This window comes from Idiotropiscis lumnitzeri, chromosome 4 (assembly GCF_059441095.1).
Source record: "Idiotropiscis lumnitzeri isolate Australia: NSW breed Sydney's pygmy pipehorse chromosome 4, RoL_Ilum_1.0, whole genome shotgun sequence".
NCBI classification, from domain to species: Eukaryota; Metazoa; Chordata; class Actinopteri; order Syngnathiformes; family Syngnathidae; genus Idiotropiscis; species Idiotropiscis lumnitzeri.
This window is the reverse complement of record NC_142394.1, coordinates 10851977-10875234: the sequence shown is the minus strand read 5'-3', so window position 1 is coordinate 10875234 and position 23258 is coordinate 10851977. Positions and strand designations below refer to the sequence as shown.

The following is a 23258-nucleotide window of genomic DNA, read 5'->3' as shown; positions in this document are numbered from 1 at the left end:
TATATATATATATATATAGATATAGATATTATAAATATAATCCAAAATGGTCTATGCTTTAAATGAAAGTTATTTTAATGATATGCGGGCATCATGCCGTTTTTAAATGCGCATGCGTAGAATAAAACACGCCTCTTTTTGACATGTTTGTGTTCCGATTGGTCCATAGTGCGGAAAGGATTTGTGGCGGCGTCAACAACATTGATTCGTAGTGTGAGTTTTCCAGTCGGTTAACTATTGGATTAAATAAGATAAATATTTGCCCAAACGGACCATGACGGCATATGGAATACATTTTCCTGCAGAGCAAAACACCGCTGTTCCTCCTTAGCATGAAGTTGCTCGATTAGTTGCTCGTGAAAGTACTGTAGCTACAGAAATGGACTGCGTTGTGTCTGGTGGAAACGTGAAAGGTAGACCGTTACTCTTCGCCCAAACATTCATTTTATGTCTTGCTGTCATTATTTTGCAAGTTATAAAATTCTATTTGCGTATCTACGGTCCAGTTTTGGCCAAAGCCATCCATTCCTTGTCCAGAATCGGCGACGAACTGTACGTCGAGCCTCAGGAAGATTATGGGGTAAATTTCGCCGAATGATGACACTTCCCGTAGAGAGACACTTGCTATTTATTATGAGTGTTGTTGTTCCCCCCCCCACTGTTGTAGCTAGCCCTGCGGTCTGTGAACTCTTCCCGGTCAGCATATGGTTGCTTCCAGTTTTCGCCTCTCTTCTTCAGCAGGTGGAGACTGTGTGGGCAGGGTATACTATGTGCATGTGTAATGGATCGTTCTCCGGGTTTGCATGGGATGTTTTACCAATTGTCCGTCTCTCTGTGTTTTGTGTAGGTACATTGTCCCCAATGGGGATTCCTTCCGCTGCAGGTTGTCAATAAAGGTGTGTTAGGAGATGAGACCTTCATCTATCATTTGGTGCCAACACGGACTAGTGTTTTGCACGTCTGTCTCACAATTCTGGGTTGAAATCAACTTGTGTGAAGCTGGAATGGTTTCCCTCCTCTGGCCACTGGCGGTAATGCACCAAAAGTATTTGTCAAACGGCAAAATAAAAGTCAAAACGATTTGGGAACAGGGATTTTGGGTGCGAGTCCGAGCTATAATTTCTCAATCGCACCTGAGTATAAATTGCAAGACCAGCAAACTATGAAAAAAAAAAGCACGATTTATAGTCCGAAAAATACCTTAAATTATATCGGACAACACTACTGACTCTGATGGCCTTGGACAGATTAGAATAAACATAGTAATACATAGTCTGATATCTGATAGCCCAAAAAATTTAAAATGCATTACTGGAAGCTGAGCAGCAAAGAGAAGTGCGACAAAATGAAGAAAATAGACTGATGGAATAAATCCGTTCTTCAAACAAATATTTGAATTTATATTTATGATCGTGTTTAGGCCAGCAAGTAATTGATTGATTGAATGAATATCATAGTTTTGCAGTTTACAATGACTTAGGATGAATTTAATTTAATTTGTGTGTGCGTGTTTGTGTGCCACCGTACGTGTGTACGTGGATTGTCATATGTAAATATCCAGAGTGTGCAAGCGGTGTTTAGGTCGTTGGCATCTCTGGAGAAGACGGTGGAAAAGTGTCACATCCATCTGGATAAGCAAAAGGATCGCCTCACTTTCACGCTGCATTGCAAATACGGTATGGCCACGTCACCGCATCTCCATCGGATGACATTACGTCACGTGAGAGATTTAAAACGCCTCATCTCATTTGACACTGACAAAATCTTTATTCGCATCACATAGCACTGTTTTGTTATCTGCAGGTCTCTTGAAGACTCACAACCTGTCCTTCCAGGACAGTGAGAGCTTACAGGCCGTGTTTGATAAGGACAGCTGCAAAAATGTATTTCGAGCCAATCCAAGGTTTGTTGTTTGATAGGAAGACACAGATACCACTTTTTGTAGACCCACTACAAGTAAAAGAACTTACTGTACACTTGAGTACTCACCAATATGAGATGTTGTGACCTCCTACATTTTTTATGAAAATGTGTTTGATTTTAATGTGTTATGTTTTTGCTTTACACTACTGGGGGCATTTTCATTTTTCCATTATAAATAAACTGCAATCGGTACATATACATTTTAAAGGAATAAAAAAAAAACTTGCAAAATGAAATTCATGAACTGCTAACATGCCTTGTCATGCTCAGGTTGCTGGTCGACACCGTTGCACATTTCCCGACATCGCTGGAGGAAGTCACTCTTTCAGTCAGCGATGAACGAATGTGGTTCAGGAATCATGTGGAAGAGGAATTAGGTGATTCCCGAGTGTTGTTTTCTTTTGTTTTATTGATTATTGTAATTGTCCTTAAAGTGAAGCTCTAATTCCCCCCAAATTGATTAATCTGTTCACTTACCTAAATTTTGTGGGCTTTTTTTTTTCTTCCTATTTTAGCGCAGTCCAAGGCCATGCTGACTGAACTGTGTCTGGCATCTGAGGAGTTTGACCATTTTGTTGTCCAAGCTCACATCAGCATTACCTTCTGCCTAAAGGAGCTACGGGTGATGAGAGAATGAAAGAGATTTTTAAAGGAGGCTCATTTAGAGGAGCTAGGATTGCTGAGTTGATTTTTGTCATCTCTCTTGCAGGGTTTGTTATTTTTTGCTGAGAATACAGGTTTCCCTATTTTTATGTACTTTGATGAGCCGGGCAGGTATGAATGTTCACTCCAGATGTTAACTGAATGGACAATCACTTCTGCATATTGAGATGTAACTGTGTTTTTGTGTTTATGTTTGTTTCAGCCCTCTGGTGCTCTCGGTATCAGACAGCATCCTGGAAGGCAACTTTGTGCTGGCCACACTTTCAGAAAATACCAGAAACGACACAAGAAGGTTACAAACAATCACAATGCATGTTAGAAATGTTCTGAGTCTTGAGTTATGCAATCTCGGGTTATGGTTTGGTATTTTTCCAACTTTTTGGATGTCATGTGGGGTTGGTTATTTTTGACCCAGCCTGACCTTGGCCCTGTGCCACAGTTCCTTAAGGCCTGCTTGGATAAATTTAGTGTAGATGAACACGTCACAGAAGTCTCACTGGAAGAGCGTTAAAGCGGACCGTATCCAACTTTGATCAACAAAAGAGCAGGCAATTTCCCAAAACGTCTGAGGATAGAATTGATCCAAAACAATCCGACACATGTAGCTGTCTTTACAATACAGTCCTGAGTTTAGATTTTGACTTTTGAGATCTGCACAGTAAATGTTGTCAAGATTACATTTCAGTAGAGCTTATCTATTTATTTTATTCATTTAAATCAATTTCTGTCAGAAGCATTTTTTATTTATGCCTCTTATTTAAATTGATATTTACATTTGTGTAAACATGAGGGTGACAGTAGGAGTACTATATGCATTACAGATTTGGTACCCCAAACCTATTTTCTAATGTCCTCATTCTTATCATCTTTCCTCACGCCACTTCTTCAGAGGGGACACGCCCTCAGCGCCGCCTCCCGACGACTTCATGAACGACGACATGGACTCCTACCTCATAGCCATGGATACCAGTATGGCGCCCGGTCCATCCACAGTGGATTCCACAAGTTCAAAGCGGCAGTCGCGAGCTAATCCGCCGCACAGTTTCGAAGAGGAAACTGCAGAAAACCATGGACCACCAAATAAAAAGGTTCATTTTCCCACTCTCCATAAAAACAAACACAGTGGCTGTTTGATAATAAACGTCAACTGGGAGTGGCATTAAATAGCCTCATTTGTCAAGAATTGTTCGATATATCTCAAGGCACAACTTGAGGTGAAAAATAACATTGAATAGTTCGGAAAATGTATTTATCTGATGAAATTCTGACAATATTTCTTTCCCTGTTGTGTACTGTCCCAGTTCTGTTCCTTGTTGTTTGGATCGGTGCTTCCGCTGTCGTCCCAGTTGAGCACTCAGCCGGTGAGCAACCAGGAAGTGTTGGCCAGCGATAGTGAGGACGACACACAAATAGACAGACCGACTGATGGTTAAAAAAATACTTGCTAATTTGACATTTCTTGAGTGATAGACTTTGAATATCTTCTCTTTACTATGAGAAGATGATGCAAAGGAGAGCAACTGCCAGTGTAAAATAGCAAGTTATTTTTTTATTATTCATATTATTTGGTCACATTGTGAACTTTGAGAATCATGTTGAAATGAAACATGAAACACTTGCAATTTATTTTGGATACAAGATGTAAATATTTTCCTCTGACTAAATTAAACAAAATAAAAACAACTTGATTCTTCTGTTTATTTAGTAGACGACTCAAAGAGCATTTGGTTGCATCAACTCAACTCGAACACGAAGGAAAGAGGATGTGCGGTATTAAAAGTAAGCTTCAGCATAAGAAATTGAACATTTCATTGCATCTCTTTGCACCTGAAAACTTTTTCCTCTCGTTTGTGGTTTCCTCCTCTCTGTTTTGTTCTCCTCCTTTACCGCCTCCTCTCTCTTCTTCCTCAACTTTTCCTCCTTTTTCTCTCTTCGTTCTGCCTCACGCCTCCACCAACCCCTCCTCTCCTTGGAGCTCGCTTCTTCCGCCTCCTCAATCAGTTTTCCCACTCCATCACTAAAATCCTGAATCAAGATGGTGGGGACTTGGATTTTTGCTGTGCCTTTTTCTGTCTGCTTTCTGGGCTGTTTGCGGAAAAGACTGAACTGTTTAGCAGGTTTGTGAGTTTCTGTCTGATGAGCTGTGTGGTTTGGAGGTTCGGCATGTTTAATGCTTTGACCAGGGTCGGTGAAGAGATCTTCTGACAGGTGTCGCGGTGACTTTGTGCCGCGGGTACTGGAGGACTTACGGATGCAAACGTCACCAGAAAAGTGGGGAGTCTCGTTCACAGAGGCTTGTTTCAGGCTGGGAATTATTTCCTTATGTGCCTGTTTTGGTTGAGTTGTGTTGTCGCTTTTTGTCTGACAACAAAGAGAACACACGTCTCTTGTTCTTCTTACCTGATGAATGCATGGTAGCGAGGACTTAGAAGTATAATTTTTGGAGCATAGCTTGGCACCATTTCGAATGTCATGTAATTTCTGCTGCGTGGTTACGTGTTTCCTGACTTCATCTTCCTGATCCAATTCTTGACTGGTTTGAAGCTGAGTCGTTGCAATTTCATGAGCTGTGTCTGTCTTAGCACTCTTCACTTTTGACTCTGATTTTGTGTTATTCTTGTTTAAAGTTATCTCCACTTCCAACTTATCTTCCGGATCCTGGTGAGAGGCGTGTTTAACAGCCAAAGGAAAATTTTGACCGACTTTATGTTGGGACATTTCTCTTATCACACTTGTCAGCTTTACAGTACGCTTCTTTTTATCTGAGTCTTTGCTTTGTTTTTTGATATCTTTGCCCTCCACTGTCACCTGCAAATTCAACTCATTGCAGCGTCTCCAATCATTTGCTCCCATGGAGTGATGCCTCGAAACTCCACCTGCGGCCTTCTCTACTCTGACGTCCCCTCTCCTCCAGCTCTTGTGAAAGAGCGAAGGCGACAGTGACAGGCAGGAGACCGATCGTGCAAGAGGCAGAGACAGGTTTCTCGTCTCTCTCTCTTTCCTGTCCATCTCCGCCTGGTTGAGTTGAGCCCTCTCCCAAGCCACACGGTATCCATGGCAGCGACTTCGGGGGTCAAAGGTGGACAAGGGTCTGTCTTTTCTCCACTTTGCTAGCTCTTTCTCAGTGTGTTTCTCCAGATCACTTGAGGAAAGTGGCACAGCACACACCTGCAATATGAACATGTATCTCATTTGTACAGGTAAAATGTTTGTTGATAGCTAAGGATAATCATACATTACATTGACTTCCACTTTTCAGGAGTCAGGTTCAATGTAGACAAACACAGCCAGAGAGGTATTCATTTAATAATACTGTATAACAGGGGTCATCGGTGTGGTACCCTCAAGGACCACCTAAGTAGTATTATAAAAATAGTTCTCCTGTGATGGAAGACTGACTTCCTAGAAATGTTGTTGACGTTATCATTTGAAAATGTGAACACTGGCAGAAATTTATAATAACAATGTGTTGCCTATTGATATTTATCAGTTTCCCAATTATTGTGAGTAATTATAAAAGTAATCAGACTTCTCAAAATTGAACATCATTAATTGTTAATAACATATTGTCACGCTAATAAAACACCTGCCTATCTGTATCTTTTTCAAGATTCATTCTCTGCAATAATCAGACTTGGGCAAAAATATAAAAAAAGCAAAAAAGCCGGGCAGTTATGTAATTAGGACGAATTAGCATAAAAGTAGTTAGAGCAAACGTGTTATTCAAGAAGTGTGTACTATTAAACTTGTAACCCTTCGCATTATTCAGTTGCCAAAAAGTAGTTCCGTTTCAAAAGATTTGGTAACCCCTGCTGTTTTACATATTATATAGCGCTTGTAGGCTAACTGTATCAAATGGAGTTTTATATTTGCGCTTTTAATACAGCTTTTCTCATTTAGCTAAAAACCCAATTCCAATGACGTTGTTTTAAAAATAAATCAAAACAAAATACAATGATTTGTAAATCGTGTTAAACCTATATTTAACGGAACACACTACAAAGAAAAATGATTTGTTTTGGGGCTTATCGCATTAAGTAGCTCTCACTTTCAAAAAGGTTGGTGACCCCTGCTTCAACAAAAATAAATCCGATCATTGAATATTTTTTTTTCTTGAATTTAGGATGTCCTTTGCAGGAAGACAAAAACTAAAATGGAAATTTCCCGAAAAAGATTCTCTGCTAGCCTTCTTAAATGTAATGTCAATGGCTTCTACTGCCTATTGTCCATACCTCTGCTATGAAGGCGTCATCCTCTTTTTGGACCTCACACCTGACATCCCTCAGCTTCTGAAGAGTCTCCATTTGGCCCTGGCACTGCTTTCTCTGCTCTGCCCGACCCAACACACAACGCACCAACACCACCGCCACATGCAGCAGCACTCTCACCCCTTGTACACAAAGAGTGGGTGTAATGGGTATGCATGATAGTACATCAGTGACGCCCGGATATTTGTAATTCTGAATTTGCAGATATTTTTTTTTTAGGGCAAGCTCAAAATTGATCTATTTCCTGTTTTTCTGCATAGGACAAAGAAGAAAGAGTGTTGCTTTGGCACCATCTTGTGGCATTCTGGTGCCATGAAGCTATGTAGAAGTGACTTGAGGAGCTTCAAGTCGTATTTTGCCGCCATCTTGTGGCATCTATAGGCCATTATAAACCTTTTTAGCTAACATAAGGGTTTGATTGTATTCAGAATTGGTCCAGTGACCCAATTACTTGCATACAAGTCATTAATAAGTCAACTTTCCATATGACGCCTATAAATTGTTATTCCGCTCAGTGGCAGGCAAAACTCTCAGGAGTTTTCAGTTTTTACCTAATAGGATCTCGTGAAATTGTGCATGTGTCTAGTGAGTGTTTTTGTGTCACTTTTTTCGTGTTTTTTTGGGGGGGGGGGGGTTTCAGTGTGAGATAGGGATTTACCGTGGCAGAAAAACAGGTCCCACACTCGGAGGAGAGTGTTGAAGGGCAGGTGGCGCGTGAATAAACACATCAACCAGTCTGTGGCGAACATGAGGGGCTCCACTTTGTGGCGCTGCAGGTGTTTGTACGCGGATGGACACGTCTTTTTCAAAACCCAGGTCAGCACGGTTGCATCGAACAAGACTCCCTCCTGCATCACACTCACAGTCTATATCAAATGTCCTCATTGGCCTTGCAAGTATTATTTATTTACTACAAATAATGTATCTTTGCTCATGTATCTATCAGCAACATCTAGTGAGAGGCGGAACAATTAAATGCATTTCCAGTGCCACCACACATCATCATTATTTCAGCATACAGCATGAGCCTTGGCTCACTAAAGGCTGGGAAACACAGCTAAGCAGAGCATACTCACCAATAGAGGACTGTAGTACCCAGGTAGGTAGTGCTCGCTAATCTGGACCAGACACCAAAAGGCCTCCTGCCAAGGTTAGCTTCCATAAGATGACATCAAAACCACATGTGATCTTTTATGTGTTAAATAGATAATCATAATTGCAACTACTTCTGCAGGCATGTTCATCAGGAGAACAGCAGCCACTGGCCCTTGCGCCTGGCAGTAGCCTTCCTCTGGTTGGAACTGAGTGTATGCTTTTAGCACCCGGAACAAACCTTGCTGCCTAAACACACACAAGACATAATAATGTTCTGATTAAAGTTTCTTTGACAGCATTCGTGAATGAATGTATGTTCTGTTTCACAGAAGAAAGGTCCCATACCCATGTCCATCCTTAGAGAGGAACATCTCGTGGAAAGGAAACTGTCTGTCCAAATCCCTGTCGATAATATCCACCCACTTCTGTAGAGCAGCTTGTGAGTCCAGAGACTGACCAAAAAAAAAAGCCAAACGTATGATAGCATAAACAAAATTAAAAAAATAAACCAGTAAGTGATTAAGTAGGTGACAATTAATCAATGGTGTCATTAAGTTTTTTTGCTATGGTCTGGTTTCACGTAAAGCCATATTTTGCCTTTTTTTTTTTTAAAGCGAGTCCAAAGTCGTTTGTAAATTGGCCAATTAGAAGACAAGATGCCAAAAACGTGATTTCAAGCGTCAATGCGCAGTAGTAAATTCGAATAGTTTACTAACCGTTTCAGTCCCTATGGTGAGCATTTATTTATTTTAGGGGTTGTAAACATGATCCCCAAAACTCACTCAGTCATGCCCCCGGTACATGAGAAAAAAAATAGTCCTTCGTACTAGTTTCAACAATTCTTTTTCAACAAAATGTCTCTCATAACAGAATGTACAAAAAGGTTTGAAGGACCCGTGCCCGAAATTGAACAGAAAAGTCTGCCATCTTGTTTTTAAGCAGGAAATTCAGGCGAATCCATGCAAGTTTCGAAGCTTGACAAAGTCTTCCAAGGGAAACTGAGCCTTAATCACAAGGAGACATCCTCGACAAATCGGTGACGCTACATTAGACCAAAGTTCTGAGATCATTTTTGCACCTGAAAATTTTTGCAATGAAAATCTTTCATTGCTTCATGTATCTTGAAATAGGTGGGTATGTTTTTATACCTGGAAAAGTTGTTTGCTGTGGTTCATTCTGTTGGTGGCACCGCACAGCAGAGGCCAACATTTGGCTCGGAGTGAACTCGGGATTCCTTTTTGACACTGCACTTTGACCTGTAGAAAGGTCACATGGGTTTGTATAGATGGTAATCCTTGACAGCCACGATAATGTTGACATTTTAACTTTCTATAAGACGACCAAAGATCAGCATCACATCTTTCATCCTGATTATTTGGAGCATTTAATCACACCACATACCATGTTAGTCTTCTTGAACAAGATGCTCTGCCATTGGTCCATGATGTTGATCCACTTAGCTTCCCTCTGCCTGACTAGCTGAGGATGTGGGCCCACCATTCTGATGATAAACAAGCAAGTGGAAATTTCACTTTCCTCAGAAATAATGTAAAATGCCATCTTGTTAATACAGTTGTCACAAAATATTACAGTAAATCGCCACATTCTCATTCACATTCATTAAGCTAGGCCCCTAGAGCGGGCTGCACAGAATCACCTGCGGGTTGGTCAACTCATGCCAAGAATGTAAAGCGATTGACAGAAAAATGAACATATTTTTTCCCCCCTAATTCTGGTTGGCTCTTGACTCGTGGAGGCCACTGCGCTCCAGCCCAGATCAGCCCTTTGGTAAAGGCGGGGCTGTACAGTCCATACCTCGAAATCTGTATGTAGACCTCTTGACATATATCACTACACTACTGTTGTCCTCGATGACTTCAGCCTAGGAGGAAGAACACAATGTGGAAGACCTCACTTTTTATCCCTAATATAAAAGTCTGATTTCAATGTATTTTCTTTTTTCCTGTTATGACACTTAGCACCTTCTGATATAGGCTGTGATTGCAATATTTTGGTATTATCATAAAAACATATTTAGCTATTTTCTACACCTGTAGCGACATAATGGCATCTCATTAAAGCAGTTTCTCCCAACAGTTACTGACCCAAGACATATATTTTACATGAGAAAAAAAAATACACACCACAAAACAAATATGTCACAAAAAGTGGATAGTTGCATTCTGGTCGAAGATCATTTCATCGGTTTGCCCGGCACAATATGTGAATGATGAACAACAATGCAATATTTGCATTGAATAAAAAACTTTCTGACCAATTAAGTGACATTGGATAATTTCCTCCGGGCCCGAAAAATCTCTCATGGCACACAATTGTGCCAAGTCACACTGGTTGAGAATCACTGCATTAAACGAAGGAAGTATCGTACACAATGTACGGTAATGGAAACAGTTGTGCAGAGTTGCTGCATGCAGGACTTGTGCGCTATCTACGCTTTCAGCATTGAGCGTTCCAGAAGCAGGACAGGAAACAGGAAAACCACACAGCAGCGGTGTGACAGCTCCATGGTAACAGGTTAAGGTGTTGTCAGCGAGGAGCATGAAAACAAATACGAAATATTTCTAGTATATAGATTGTGTTCAACTTCAGTTCCACATCAGCATGGTTGATCCTTAGTTTTGTACTTCCATAAAGTGCTTATTTTAGCGTCAAAGGTTTGTACTTTTAGTTGTATTTTATAGTAAATATCAGTTTGTGTATGTAGCTTATAGAATTGTAAAAAAAAAAACATGCTGGTAATCGTGTTCTTTACTCAAGACAACACGAATTTCAAAATCCATTCATCTATTTCAAGACTACTTGTCAAGTCAAGGGTGAACTGGAGCCCAACCCAACCCAACTGAATGTTTTAAATTTTTTTTTTAAAGTGGCATTTTTGTCAGACAGCAGGTTAGGAGGTGTGTTTGCACAGATGAATAGTTTTGTCCACCCTCCGTCATTTTGCTCATCCCTGATATAGAAAATGTTCCATTCACACTTATGCACCATTTACACTTCCATTGACAACTAATAACAATTTAGACTTTTCAGTCGATCTAACATACGTACCCAAACAAAACCCACGCAAACACAGGGAGAAAATACAGCTGAGATTTCAACCTCAAACCTCAGCACTGTGACAGAGATGAGATCACTGTTCTGCCCTCAATTTCCATGTTTCATAATAAAAAATTATAACCAGCAACCAAGCAATATCAGTTTAATAAACTGTGAATCAGAAGTGAGGCTATCCACAATCACAAAGGAGGAACTGCTTACCGGGTTTCCGATCCATTTGATACGATGAAGCCAAAGCGGTCTGTCTGAAGATCATGACTGACCTCTGACCCTGCATCAGATCCAGAACTGTCTTCATCACTGGACATCTTTGGACATGCATGACTTGATGTTCCCATTTTATTGGAAGATGACATGAGAGATGATGAAACGGATTTAAAGCTGTGTTAATATAAAAAATAAAAGAAAAATTCAAACTTACACATGCAATTTTAGATAACTTCTCACCTTGTAACTAAACATACAAATGGTTAATTCGACATAGATTTAAAATTAATTACCTTCTCGCATGTCCGTCCTGTTTCATCACTTAAAGTCACGGAACTGAGGATGTGAGAGATTCTGTGGTGGTGGAAAATGAACAACTTCCTCTTCTCTCTGCAGCCATCTCCCACTGTTACTGACGCATGCTGTTGCCTCAAATCTACTTCTCTGTAACTGAACCACGTGGGCTTTTATGGAAAAAAATTTTTGTCTGAGGCATATTTATTGCTGGAAGATGACACACTCATCATGACATCAGCGTGCGTAACAATGCGCTCACCCTATTTGGAAAAAAGCTCATTTTGTATGCAACAATTCTCCAAAAGAGCAAGGCGCCTGAATATTGATTGATTGATTGATTGATTGATTGATTGATTGATTGATTGATTGATTGATTGATTGATTGATTGATTGATTGATTGATTGATTGATTGATTGATTGATTGTTTGGTTGGTAGGTTGGTTGGTTAGTTCAATGAATTGCTATTCCTAGTTGAAAACACAAATGACCGAGGGCCATTGAATGCATCTTGGCCTTCAGTGCGCATGACAGTCGGTGGTGTCTTCCGGTAGGAGCTCGACAAGCAACAGAGGTAAGACTCTTTCAAAGGTCAACACAAGCAATATAAGACTTAGCACATTTTCGTTCAGATGACAACATCATCAACTGTCGAGTGACTGATGACCGCTCTTTTGAGCTGCAACAGCAAAGGGGACGTCAAATGCTTTAAACGTGTCCTCTATTTTGCTCAATTAGCTTTCGTGTTAGCCTATGCGATTACAAATCGGCAAATGACTTATTCACGTGTTATTAAACGTCAGAAGCGCAATACATCACCATCCTTTTGCTGCAATCTGCGCTCTTTATTATTTATATTCAACGAGGATGCGCTCAATATACACGCGATTACTTAACTTGCAGTTGCGTTCATAGAAATTAGCCGATACGACATTTTGGATCATATAACTCGATGGCTGTAGCCTTGCCATTGTGGCACACATTTCGCGAGTTGCCGACTGGGCACGTATTTAATGTAATGAGGTATCCGTCAACAGTGATTAGTTATAACGTGAATGCTCCTGACTTGTTTTTGTTTCTCAGTCTTCCGGCATACCTTAAATGTGCCACAATATTGGGTCTGTCAGGAAAGTTCCAGGACTGAAATTATATTTATACAACTTTTGTTTATATAGCGCAATTCCCAACAGCTGGAGCTGTAACAAAGCACTTTCCATATGATGTAATATAAATTAGCAGGAAATTAGAACGCACATTAAAACACATAAATCATAGATATCAGAAGAACAGCAACAGTCTCATGCTTGAGTCGAAAGCTAAAGAATAAAAATGTGTCTTCAAACGAGTTTTAAAAGGTGAAAGAGAGGGGGGTTGCCTAACATTCAATGTGAGGTCATTCCATAGGGAAGGACCGGCAACAGAAAAGGCTCAATTTCCCCCCTGAAGCTGCGCTTCACATCCAAATTGCAAACTACAAGTTTCCCCCACTGCAAGTCTTGATACATAAAATAATAATACATTTTAAAAAAAATAACAAAAAAAAGAGATGCTTTCTCATTGAGGCTTGAGGCTACTTTTATCCTGTCCTTTCAATCAAAAGAAAACAGAACTGATAATTTTTTTGTCCCAGTGACCCTTGTACATGTGACTTGGGCCCCCTGGCGCCTGTTCTAAAGCCATCAGTATCAAACTTGAATCTCAAATTGGACAGTTATGTTAAAGTGATTCAATTGGATTGGCATATTGGTGCTGTTGTTAAATTCAGCTTCTTTCATTTTAAACAGCTGGCTAAGTAAGTTAAAGCCCTTCCTTTCTCAACACTAACAGCACTTTGAAACAGTAATTCATGCCTTGTTCACATCTCGGCTGGATTATTGTAATGCACTTTATTTTGGAGTCAGTTAATTCTCTATCAATTGTCTCCAGTTAGTGCAAAATTATGTTGCTCATCCCTTGATTTATACTCGTAATAGGGGTCATATGCCTACTCCTACAACTCCTACTTTGGCGTCCCTTAGTTGTCTCCCTGCACATTTTAGAGTTTTTTTTTTTTAAGATTCTGTTATTTGTTTGCAAATATTTAAATGGTCTTCCCCACTTTACTTCCCTGAGCTCCTTCTACCCTCTGTGCACCAAATCTTCTCGCCCATTGAATGAAGCTGGTTGGTCATCTGGTTCACACTGAAGGGGAATACTCGTAGTTTGGGTTTGAGAGATAGCTTTTCTGACATCAGTCTTAAACGTTACAAATGACGGTTTCTATGTTTGGTTTTTAATTAGAGTTTAAAGTTGTGTTTGGAATCACTCAATATCCACTACATAGTGGTCTATATATTGGGGTTGCTATTTTGTAGAGCTGTTTGAATGTATATTGAGTTTCGGTTTAGTTATCCTCTTTATAACGCCCTCAATGTTTTCTGCAATGCATCTTGAAAAGTATTAGACAACAACGTTCACGAGAAAAGCAGTACATCCCGTGATGTATAATACAATATAACTTTATTTATATAGCACATTTCACAACAGCTGCGCTTATACGGGGAAATTATTTTCAGTTTCCGGGATATTGTTGGATTTTTGGCAAATCCATCTGTGATGGCGTGAACGTATCATTAATATAAGGAGAGTAACACAAATGAACATAAGGTTCATTGTTCATTTTAGGTATGTAAAATACTCTCGGCTTATAATGTTGATATTGATCTGGTAAGTTGTAATTGTATTACAGAAATTACGTAATTAATAATGCACCTGAGTTATGTTAAAAAACTATTCCTTAAAAGGGAGCGCATGAATGATTCCAAACGCAGCCAAGGACTTACTACATAAAAAAATGCTTTTCAGATGTCTGCTTCACTGGGTCTGCGTCTTCTCTACTGCTACTCCAAGACAGGTACTACCGATTCAACAGTGATATTCTTATATGCAAAATGCGGACACAATTAATTTGACACAGAAATAATTTTATGTTTCTTGCAGGCACGTTGGGATGTGCTAGTGTACGTCCCTTTAGCGTCAGTGTGCAACGTGGAGGTTTCAGTGAGTCCTTCAACCAGCGAACTGATTCAAGTATTGCATCTGCATTCACTACATGTTTTAAATGTCTCACTCTTATCACAGAATATGTTAATGCCACGGAGCAGCCGACAGACCTCAAGTCCATCACTGACCGTGCTGCAACGACTCTCCTGTGGACTGAACTCTTCAGAGGTCTCATATCCCAGTATCCTAACACGACTACCCCCATTAGAAAAGCCAAACTACTTTTGATAGTGGTTAGAAAGATAGATGTTGACAATATTGAGATGAGATAAAAAGATATTCGTGTGTTTCTCCCATGGTGGAATTAAACAGCCATATGGAATGGGAGAGGTATTATTTTCTCAGTCTTGTCTGTAGCACGGGGCAGTGACAGCAGCGTGTCACTGAATCTGCTCCTTTGTCCTGAGTTGGTGCTCTGCAGTTGATGTTTTGGTCTGTCCCTGAAAGATAGAAGCTTGATCGCTCAAACTCATAACTAAATCAATTGAAATTATCTCTAAAAACTAAGCCGAGTCTCTGCAAAGACTGCCACTTGTTTAAGTGCAGTTGACCAAAGAGAATCTTTCTGCGCAATCAGTACTGTTTTCTTGTCCCAAACAAATGCTATCAAGTGAGTTTGCTGTACTTCTGAGCCGCTGTTTGTCACAACTATCCAGACGCTCACCCTGATTTATAGCAAGCCAACCCAACTTCACTCGGCCATACCACAAGGCACACATCAAACACACAAATACTGCAGGCTGGATTAATGGGATTTTATAAATGAGTAAATTGTATTATACAAGCTTGGTCGGAAAAAATGTAACTTATGAGACCAGGTGCTAGGGGTAAAAATGCTTGGGCACTTTATGATTAAATTAGGATTATCAGAATCAGAAATCCCTTTATTGTCATTGTACTCAAGTGTGCAACGAGATTATTATGAATCAGGGGCTACGATTCGATTATAAAACGATTATTGCGGCGTCTTTAGTTGATCTGTTTAGGTGCACTTATTCACAACTTTTTTTCTCATTGAGTATCAATTCACTCATGATTTTTAAAAACTATTTGTTAGAAGAAACAATAGATTAATTCATTCCCATTGTGTTTTCTAAAAGTCATGGACATTGATCTAAACTGAAAAGTTACAGAGTTTGTGCAATGTTGGAATCAATAACCATTGTCCAAAAAATTACAATACCCAAATAAATGGCATTTTGCAAAATAAATAAATTTTAAAAAAGCAGTAGCAGTCTTTCAACATAAAATTAGATAAATGAAGACAAAAACTACAGATGAATTAAAAATGAGCATGTACGTCGGTACCAGCAGCTCGAAAAAGTGCTGATTCTAAATAATTGTAAACATAAAATGGTTTCCCTGAGTTACAAATAAAATAATCCTCCTCTGTCTGCAGCTCAGCAGTACATTAAATCTTCAACAAAATAAAAAGGTTGTTTAATTTCACACTTAATGGGTGGGCAGGCACTGCAGAGACTCTTGTATACAAAAGTACATTTAACATAATATGCGCTATTTAACTAAAACTATTTGGGCTTGGAGACAGAATTTATTGGGAATTTCTGAAGAATTCTCCACTCTTTGTGGTGAAATGCACTGACAGCTATGTTGCTGGGTGCCCCTCCTTTCTCAGGTTTGGGTATGACAATGAGTTATCTCTTCCGGGAACCAGCGACCATCAACTATCCCTTTGAGAAGGGTCCGCTCTCGCCTCGCTTCCGTGGGGAGCACGCCCTCCGTCGCTACCCCAGCGGGGAGGAGCGCTGCATTGCTTGCAAGCTTTGTGAGGCCATCTGCCCCGCTCAGGTGAACATGATCATATATTCTATCTGTACTGCTTGATCTTTTTCATTTGAAATCCACGATTCATTAATGATTAATTTTTCTTTTTTTTTTTTTTTTTTTTTTAACAAGGCTATCACCATTGAGGCTGAGACTCGAGCTGACGGCAGCAGGAGAACCACACGATATGACATTGATATGACCAAGTGCATCTACTGTGGCTTTTGCCAGGAAGCCTGCCCTGTGGATGCCATTGTTGAGGTGGGTGCTTTGGGGCTTATTTGAAATGATGAGGTACAGTCGCACAATCGAGCAAGCTTTAGTACAAAAGTGGAGTCAAAATGTAAAACAAACAAAAAAAATGTTCTGTTTGGGTTGGGAAAACAGGGTGGTCGAGTGTGACTATGCCTTTTCTAGTTGTTGTTGGGGTTATATTGAGAGATGTTTTAGACATTTGGTCCTTGAGTGTGACACAGTAGTATGATGCAATGTGGCGCCCCACCGCTGCTATAAATCATAAAGGTCTTTGTCAATCAAAAATGAGAATAGCATTTACTCTGGTAGAATTTGATATTGCCCTTGAAATGGATCTCGGAATTGTGGGTGAGTGTATAGGTAGGTAGTGAGAATTGGTTATTGTTAGGACTTTTTTTTTTCAATGACAAACATGCTTTTTTTCCCCCTTCTAAAGATGAAGGCTTTTTTTTCATTGCAATGGATACATTCTACGTGCACAGTAAGAGTAAAACGCACTTGAGCAACAAGTATTAGCATGTTATTTCTGTGTTAGTTTTACTAGTCCAAATGTGGAAAGCAGTTACAGACTTGTGGCTGTTCTGTTCCTCCCCCAGGGTCCGAACTTTGAGTTTTCAACAGAAACGCATGAGGAGCTGCTATACAACAAGGAGAAGTTGCTTAACAACGGTGACAAATGGGAAGCTGAGATTGCAGCCAACATTCAAGCCGACTACCTGTACAGGTAGAGTGAGAGGGTGTCGCTGCCTGGCCAAGCTGTCCGGATGTGTCTACCATGAAAATGTAATTTATCCTCTAGTGCATCAGCAACTGTTGCGTCACAACTATTTTACCCAAATGAGGACTGAAGTCCAGCTATAGCCTGCAGTATCTGCACATGCTTCCAGCGACATAAATACATAATTTTACTGCATTTGTTTTACAGCTGAGACTTTGAGGCAGGATTGTGTTTGTATTTTTCCCGACGCCATGAAAATCTTGAAATAAAGCAGGTTTTCAAAATTGGATCACAGCATTTATTTTACTGTTTGGTTATTAGTGATCTGATCTACAGTGGATGGAAAATGTCACAATAAATCAGATATATCATTTCATGATTTATGGGCATTGACTATACAAAAAGTTGCAACATTTTCATTTTAGAAATTTTGTGAAATCGGTGCTGTGTGATTGTGTCTGAAGTTTAGAACATATTTCTTTGACCATTTAAAATATTTTCCTCCTTCCAAGAATTCTCATTTTCCAGAAATGCTCCACTTTTCACAATGCTCTTAGGAACTATTCCTATTCCCAAAAATTCACAATACATTATCCAAATAAGAGGTATTTTCTCTATTTACCAGATCCTTTAATATTCCTTGACCACTTAAATCTATTCCATCTCCAAATGTTTCACTTTTACCTCAGGACATCTGAGGAACTAAAATTTACCCTCTGCAAATTCCTCATATTTTCACACAGACGTTCTCAAATGAAAATGATATTTTCTGCGTTTATTGCCTCTTGTCACATTTCTTGACCGATGCAAATCATTTAGACTATTTACGTCCCCCAAATTCTCAAATTTTAACACAAAAATTACCCAAATTTGAGAGATATGTTACTCCCTTTCTCCGTATTTCCTGACAGATGCAAACCACTTTAACTATCCCTCCATCTGAGCCACTCCTCGCGAGGAGTGCGGTCATGCTGGAGCCTATCCCAGCTAACTTTGGGCAGGTGGCCTGGCTACACCCTCAACTGGTTCCCAGCCAATCGCAGGGCACACAAAGTCAAAACATCCTCGCTGACACTCATACCTAGGCACAATTTAGAGCATTTAATCAACCTTCCATGCATGTTTTGGGAATGTAGGAGGAAATCGGAGTACCTGGGGAAAACCCATGCAGGCTTGGGGAGAACATGCAAACTCCACACAGGAAGGCCGGGGATGGAATCGAACCCACGACCTGTGCACTGTGAGGCTGACGTGCCAACCAGTCTTCACCGTGCCGCCCCCACTCTTAACACTTTAAAAATATTCAGCTCATCCTGGGCATCTTGGAAATTAATCCTATTCATGAAATTCAAGAAATGTTCTCCATAAAATCCCCAAATTAAGAACTATTTTACACCTATTTTTCTTGACCAATTTGAGAACCACTCAAATTTCAAAATATTGACATCATGATTGAATATGAAACTATGCCTCTAATTTTTTAATTTTTCTCAATATTGTTGACATAATTACCTCGTCTTTCCACATTTCTCCGCTAGCTGATGGAAACCATTCCAAGTCTCACATTCTCTACATTTCAACAATTCAGTTTATAAAATTATAAAATCCAGCATTTAATTTTTTTTATTTTTAGAATTCTCAGCCAATTGCTTCTGAATTTGAATTTGCATGTTCTGCTTATGTCTGATGACTCTTGATAATTTTATATAATTACCCAAAATTGAAAAAAAGAATACTTTTAAAAGATGCGTGTGCTTTGGAATAAGCTGAAGGGTCCCGCAAACGTTGTCCTGTTTTCTATTCTTCCTAAACATTACACATACAAAATCACGTTCAAACGTCACATGAAACGGCGTGCACTTAATTATGTAGTCATAAACGAAGTGGACAAAAGGTGGTGACGTCATAACAACCGCGGTTGCTGCCTTTGGAGGGAGATTTTGCCGCTGTGTTGGTCACGTGATAAGGGCGGAAACTGACTCACAGTCCACGCCGATTCTCCCGCGTACGCAGCCATTTACTCTTTCCTTGCTTCGCAGCACCACTGGTAAGTCAGCCTGCGCATTACCTCGCGGGCCTCTTTAGGTTCGAAGTGCGGACAGAAGTCTATTACATTTGTTTTAACGACCCGCTAAGTATTAATGTGCGTGCTTACGTCTGTGCGGCGTTGTCAGTCGTCCTTCCGTGCAGCTAATGCGACGGTTTTAGTTGGCCGTTTGTGTAACTGCTAGCCGGTTAGCATAGCATAGCATAAAGAAATAATGGCGCCCATGCTGCGTGCTAATGGGCTAGCTACAGACTTTTGTTGGGTTTTTTTGCCGTTGCTTTCCTTGCGTAAACATCTCGAAAATAGCCTAAATACATTCACTATGGTCCAATTACTCCCTTTAAATATTGTGGCGTGAGCCGTTTGTCGTCTCAACTCTGCAACGACATGAGACTGTTAATTTTCTTCCACTTCGATTGTTTAGCAAAAGCGCATTTGGATGGCTCACAGTAAAGCTACGCGCTTGGCAGCTAGATACTTCTCAACTGTTTTTTTTTCCTTCCTCACCGACACATAGTAATATATAATTTGCTAAAGTGCGCATGTAGACAGTGGAGCTAGGCTACCATGGAACATACTGGAACTGGGCGCTGTAACGAGAACGGGCGTCAGTTAGAAAATGGCTACTTAAAAAAAAAAAAAAGAGTTTTTGATATAAGTTGCAATTTGGCCCAAGCCCATTGTTGGCACAATGCCGCTCTTTTCTGACCATCTCAGCATGATGGTGTACAAACGTGCTAATAAATCCCTCGTGTTTTCCTAGTTTTCGCAGACATGGCCCTGGAAGATACTGCTGTGGCTGTATTTAAGGTAAATGGTTCACATAATTGATGGACTTCTATTGTACCACAGTTTTGTATATGTGAGGTAAAAATGCTTTGACTCCTTTATAGCTTGTGCTGGTGGGTGATGGAGGCACTGGTAAAACAACTTTCGTGAAGAGACATCTTACAGGAGAGTTTGAAAAGAAATATGTTGGTGAGTGCTTGCAAAGAATACAGAATTCATTGAGGGGAGGCCAACCCATGTAAAGCACATTATCATATTCTTTCCATTTTATTTTGGAAATTGAAAATCCCCAAAATGAAAATGTAACCCGTTTAGTTATTAATTAATCCAACGCTGATTAAAAAAACTAATTGTGTTTAAGTGACTGTCACAATCAACTTAGACAAATGCCCAACAACAGTTCCTCACTTCTTTTCACTGTGGCTGAAGAATTCAAATAGATAAATACAATATATTCGCACATAACCCTTCACTGTTTGTTTTAAAATGTGTATTTGGGTACAAAATTTAACTTGAATGTCATGTGCTTTAATAGAATAATGATTGAAACACAGTCATTTTATTTTTAGGCATTTTCTCTATTTTCAAACTGCATAATATTAGCGTGGCTAACGAACATTAAAATCTCTGCCTTGATTTTGATTGACTCTTAGTCCTACTGTACTGCTGCATTGCACCGTTGGTCGGTATGGTAGTATTTAAGTAGCCAATTAGTTTTTATCATGGTACTAGTTCTAAAAGGTTTGTAACCACTGCTCGAAACCAGTGATTACCAACCAGTATTCAATGGGAAATACGTTTTTTCATACTCAGGATTATTTCTTATATACATTTGTCAGTCCACAGGCTGTGCGAGGATCAAAATTTCATTCTCATGGGCCCACCGTCTGGAAAAACATGACATAAAATGAGCAATTGCACAATCAAAATAAATATCTTCAAACTTATTTACATTGTTGTTTGAAGTGGCTAAAGACAGCAGGGGTTTAAGTATCCTTTCATCATTAGATCAAATAAGTCATGGATGCATGATATCACTCATGTTGGCTAAAAGCTACAGAGTTCACAATCAAATAATTTAATGCTCTTCCGCTAAAGGATTCGCAGGTACATAATTACCCTAGTATCCACATTTTTTTGTTTTGTTTTTGGATTGTCTCAAAAAAAGTTTGGGAAACGCTGTTCTAAGCGGTCCAATATCCACATAGTATGTCTGCAGGATTGTGGTCCAAACTGATTATGACAAATTAATCCTGTACCTGATTATTAAGGCTCATCACCAAGTTTCCGGGTTAGACAAACCCAGCCAACTAAATATTAAAATCAAACTCAGTCCTGTGGCCTGTTTTGAGCTTAGCTGAGAATTGAATAATGAAAATCAGTCATTTTGAGTTTTTTTTTTTTTGTCCCCGTGACTTTTATGATTTTCAGTTGGCAATTGAAACTGCAAATAACAAATAAGGTGTAGCGAAGATTGTATATGGATGCTTGCCAAGCCCGAAAGTTCCATTTAATGCCCATTTGTATATCTTCTCTCTTGTACGTGTAGCGACTCTGGGGGTGGAGGTACACCCGCTGATTTTTCACACCAATAGAGGAGCCATCAGGTTTAATGTGTGGGACACAGCTGGGCAGGAGAAGTTTGGAGGCCTGAGAGATGGCTACTACATTCAAGGTGACGGTCATACTCCACATGGCATTAAATGAGTCAAAACCAAACTATAGTTTGCTTTCAATCAAACATTAACCATTCTCTCGTACAGCCCAGTGTGCCATCATCATGTTTGACGTCACTTCACGAGTCACCTACAAGAACGTGCCCAATTGGCATCGTGACCTGGTGCGCGTATGTGAAAACATTCCCATCGTGCTCTGCGGTAACAAGGTTGACATCAAAGATAGGAAAGTCAAAGCCAAAAATATTGTCTTTCACCGCAAGAAGAACCTGCAGGTAGTACTCTCAAACAACCCTACATCAGACGTAAACCACTTAAATCCTGAAATTGACATTTTGCCTCGTCTCTTTGCAAGTACTACGACATTTCTGCCAAGAGTAATTACAATTTTGAGAAGCCATTCCTGTGGCTAGCAAAGAAATTAGCCGGGGATCCCAACATGGACTTTGTGGAAATGCCCGCTCTTGCGCCCCCAGAAGTTGCAATGGACCCAGCTATGGCTGCCAAGTATGAGCAGGAGCTTAAAGTAAGTGAAATATGCATGATTTCTACTCTAAATCTCAGAAGGTGTTGACTTCATCTAATTGTTATTGTTTGTCCAGCTTGCGTCATCTACGGCACTCCCAGATGAAGATGATGACCTTTAACATGTTCCAGAGTCTCATTTGGTCCCCCTCGCCCCTGTGGAAGTCAAGTTGTTGGAATTTTATCCCCAACTGTAAAAACCCTTCAGATTTTTTTGTTTTTGTTTTAAAACTCAGTTTGGAAAAAAATAACCCTGGTGGGAAAAGGTTGCCGTTCAATTTCACTGTATAGACACCAACCACCTTAGTGTTTATTAGCATGACAACATGCTTCTCTTCATTGAGCACCATCCACTGCACGTAGCCAGCTTGCAATGCTGTTGTACGGTGTGTTGGAAACACTAAGGGAGGAACGTTTGAATAAAGATGTTCTCAAGACATGTCGTGTTTCTGTTTTGTTGGGCAATTATTGGCACCATAGATTTTCAATGCTCACCCAAGGTGTTGTCACAATGAGTTTCATATTGAAGTAATTTACACGGTCTGGTAAATAAAGGCAGAAGACTGCAAGATTTCTGTCTTAATTAAAGTCTGGCTCACAAACGCCAGTCTACAATTAAAAAATATTACAGCACAATTAAATGTGTTTATTCGCAAGCCCACCAGGGGTCAGTCATGTATAGAGCCCAGACGTCTACAGTGTTTCTTGTTACGTAAAAATGTGCCCCGCGACATCAAGATACCGTACCCGCAACAGTGATCGGGATTTACATATAGTTTGTATGGCCCCATGGTAGGTTTTTTTATGAGCTGGCTAATTTCACATCACGCGTCAGATGAATACATCTTTTACTGCAGGTCGTCAAGATGATCCAAACATGTATTTAATCATT

At 39.9% G+C, this 23258-nt stretch overlaps 4 protein-coding genes across 11 annotated transcripts; 3 read left to right on the top strand and 1 right to left on the bottom strand.

Moving 5' to 3' along the window:
• The first annotated feature begins 153 nt into the window (after positions 1-153).
• On the top strand, positions 154-4269 carry rad9a (RAD9 checkpoint clamp component A). Of its 6 annotated transcripts, XM_088293527.1 has the most exons (12): positions 154-413; positions 507-580; positions 668-741; positions 848-896; positions 1562-1676; positions 1804-1903; positions 2194-2300; positions 2439-2545; positions 2633-2697; positions 2789-2878; positions 3476-3674; positions 3888-4269. In XM_088293527.1, the coding sequence occupies exons 1-12, from the start codon at positions 380-382 to the stop codon at positions 4017-4019; spliced, it is 1146 nt and encodes a 381-aa protein (XP_088149653.1). In that variant the 5' UTR covers positions 154-379; the 3' UTR covers positions 4020-4269. The 6 variants fall into 6 exon arrangements, with proteins under 6 accessions (XP_088149653.1, XP_088149659.1, XP_088149654.1 ...); XM_088293533.1 differs by lacking the exon at positions 668-741; XM_088293528.1 differs by having other exon boundaries at positions 507-761.
• Positions 4194-11673, bottom strand: tbc1d10c (TBC1 domain family, member 10C). 2 transcript variants are annotated; one of them, XM_088293526.1, is made up of 10 exons: positions 11528-11673; positions 11229-11351; positions 9351-9450; positions 9098-9205; positions 8295-8401; positions 8081-8195; positions 7931-7996; positions 7513-7702; positions 6819-6976; positions 4194-5754 (listed from the first exon to the last, which is right to left on the bottom strand). In XM_088293526.1, exons 1-10 carry the CDS (start codon positions 11551-11553, stop codon positions 4360-4362), a joined length of 2388 nt encoding a protein of 795 aa, XP_088149652.1. In that variant the 5' UTR covers positions 11554-11673; the 3' UTR covers positions 4194-4359. The 2 variants fall into 2 exon arrangements, with proteins under 2 accessions (XP_088149652.1, XP_088149651.1); XM_088293525.1 differs by having other exon boundaries at positions 11229-11408; positions 11528-11658.
• Positions 11674-11967: 294 nt separating this feature from the next.
• Positions 11968-17618, top strand: ndufs8b (NADH:ubiquinone oxidoreductase core subunit S8b). Its single transcript, XM_088293534.1, has 7 exons — positions 11968-12103; positions 14374-14422; positions 14509-14568; positions 14650-14739; positions 16208-16380; positions 16489-16617; positions 17208-17618. Exons 2-7 carry the CDS (start codon positions 14374-14376, stop codon positions 17337-17339), a joined length of 633 nt encoding a protein of 210 aa, XP_088149660.1. The 5' UTR covers positions 11968-12103; the 3' UTR covers positions 17340-17618.
• A 1637-nt stretch (positions 17619-19255) lies between these two features.
• Positions 19256-22805, top strand: ran (RAN, member RAS oncogene family). 2 transcript variants are annotated; one of them, XM_088294730.1, is made up of 7 exons: positions 19256-19376; positions 20140-20186; positions 20270-20354; positions 21715-21840; positions 21929-22116; positions 22197-22367; positions 22444-22805. In XM_088294730.1, exons 2-7 carry the CDS (start codon positions 20151-20153, stop codon positions 22486-22488), a joined length of 651 nt encoding a protein of 216 aa, XP_088150856.1. In that variant the 5' UTR covers positions 19256-19376; positions 20140-20150; the 3' UTR covers positions 22489-22805. The 2 variants fall into 2 exon arrangements, with proteins under 2 accessions (XP_088150856.1, XP_088150857.1); XM_088294731.1 differs by having other exon boundaries at positions 19375-19472.
• Positions 22806-23258: the final 453 nt, after the last annotated feature.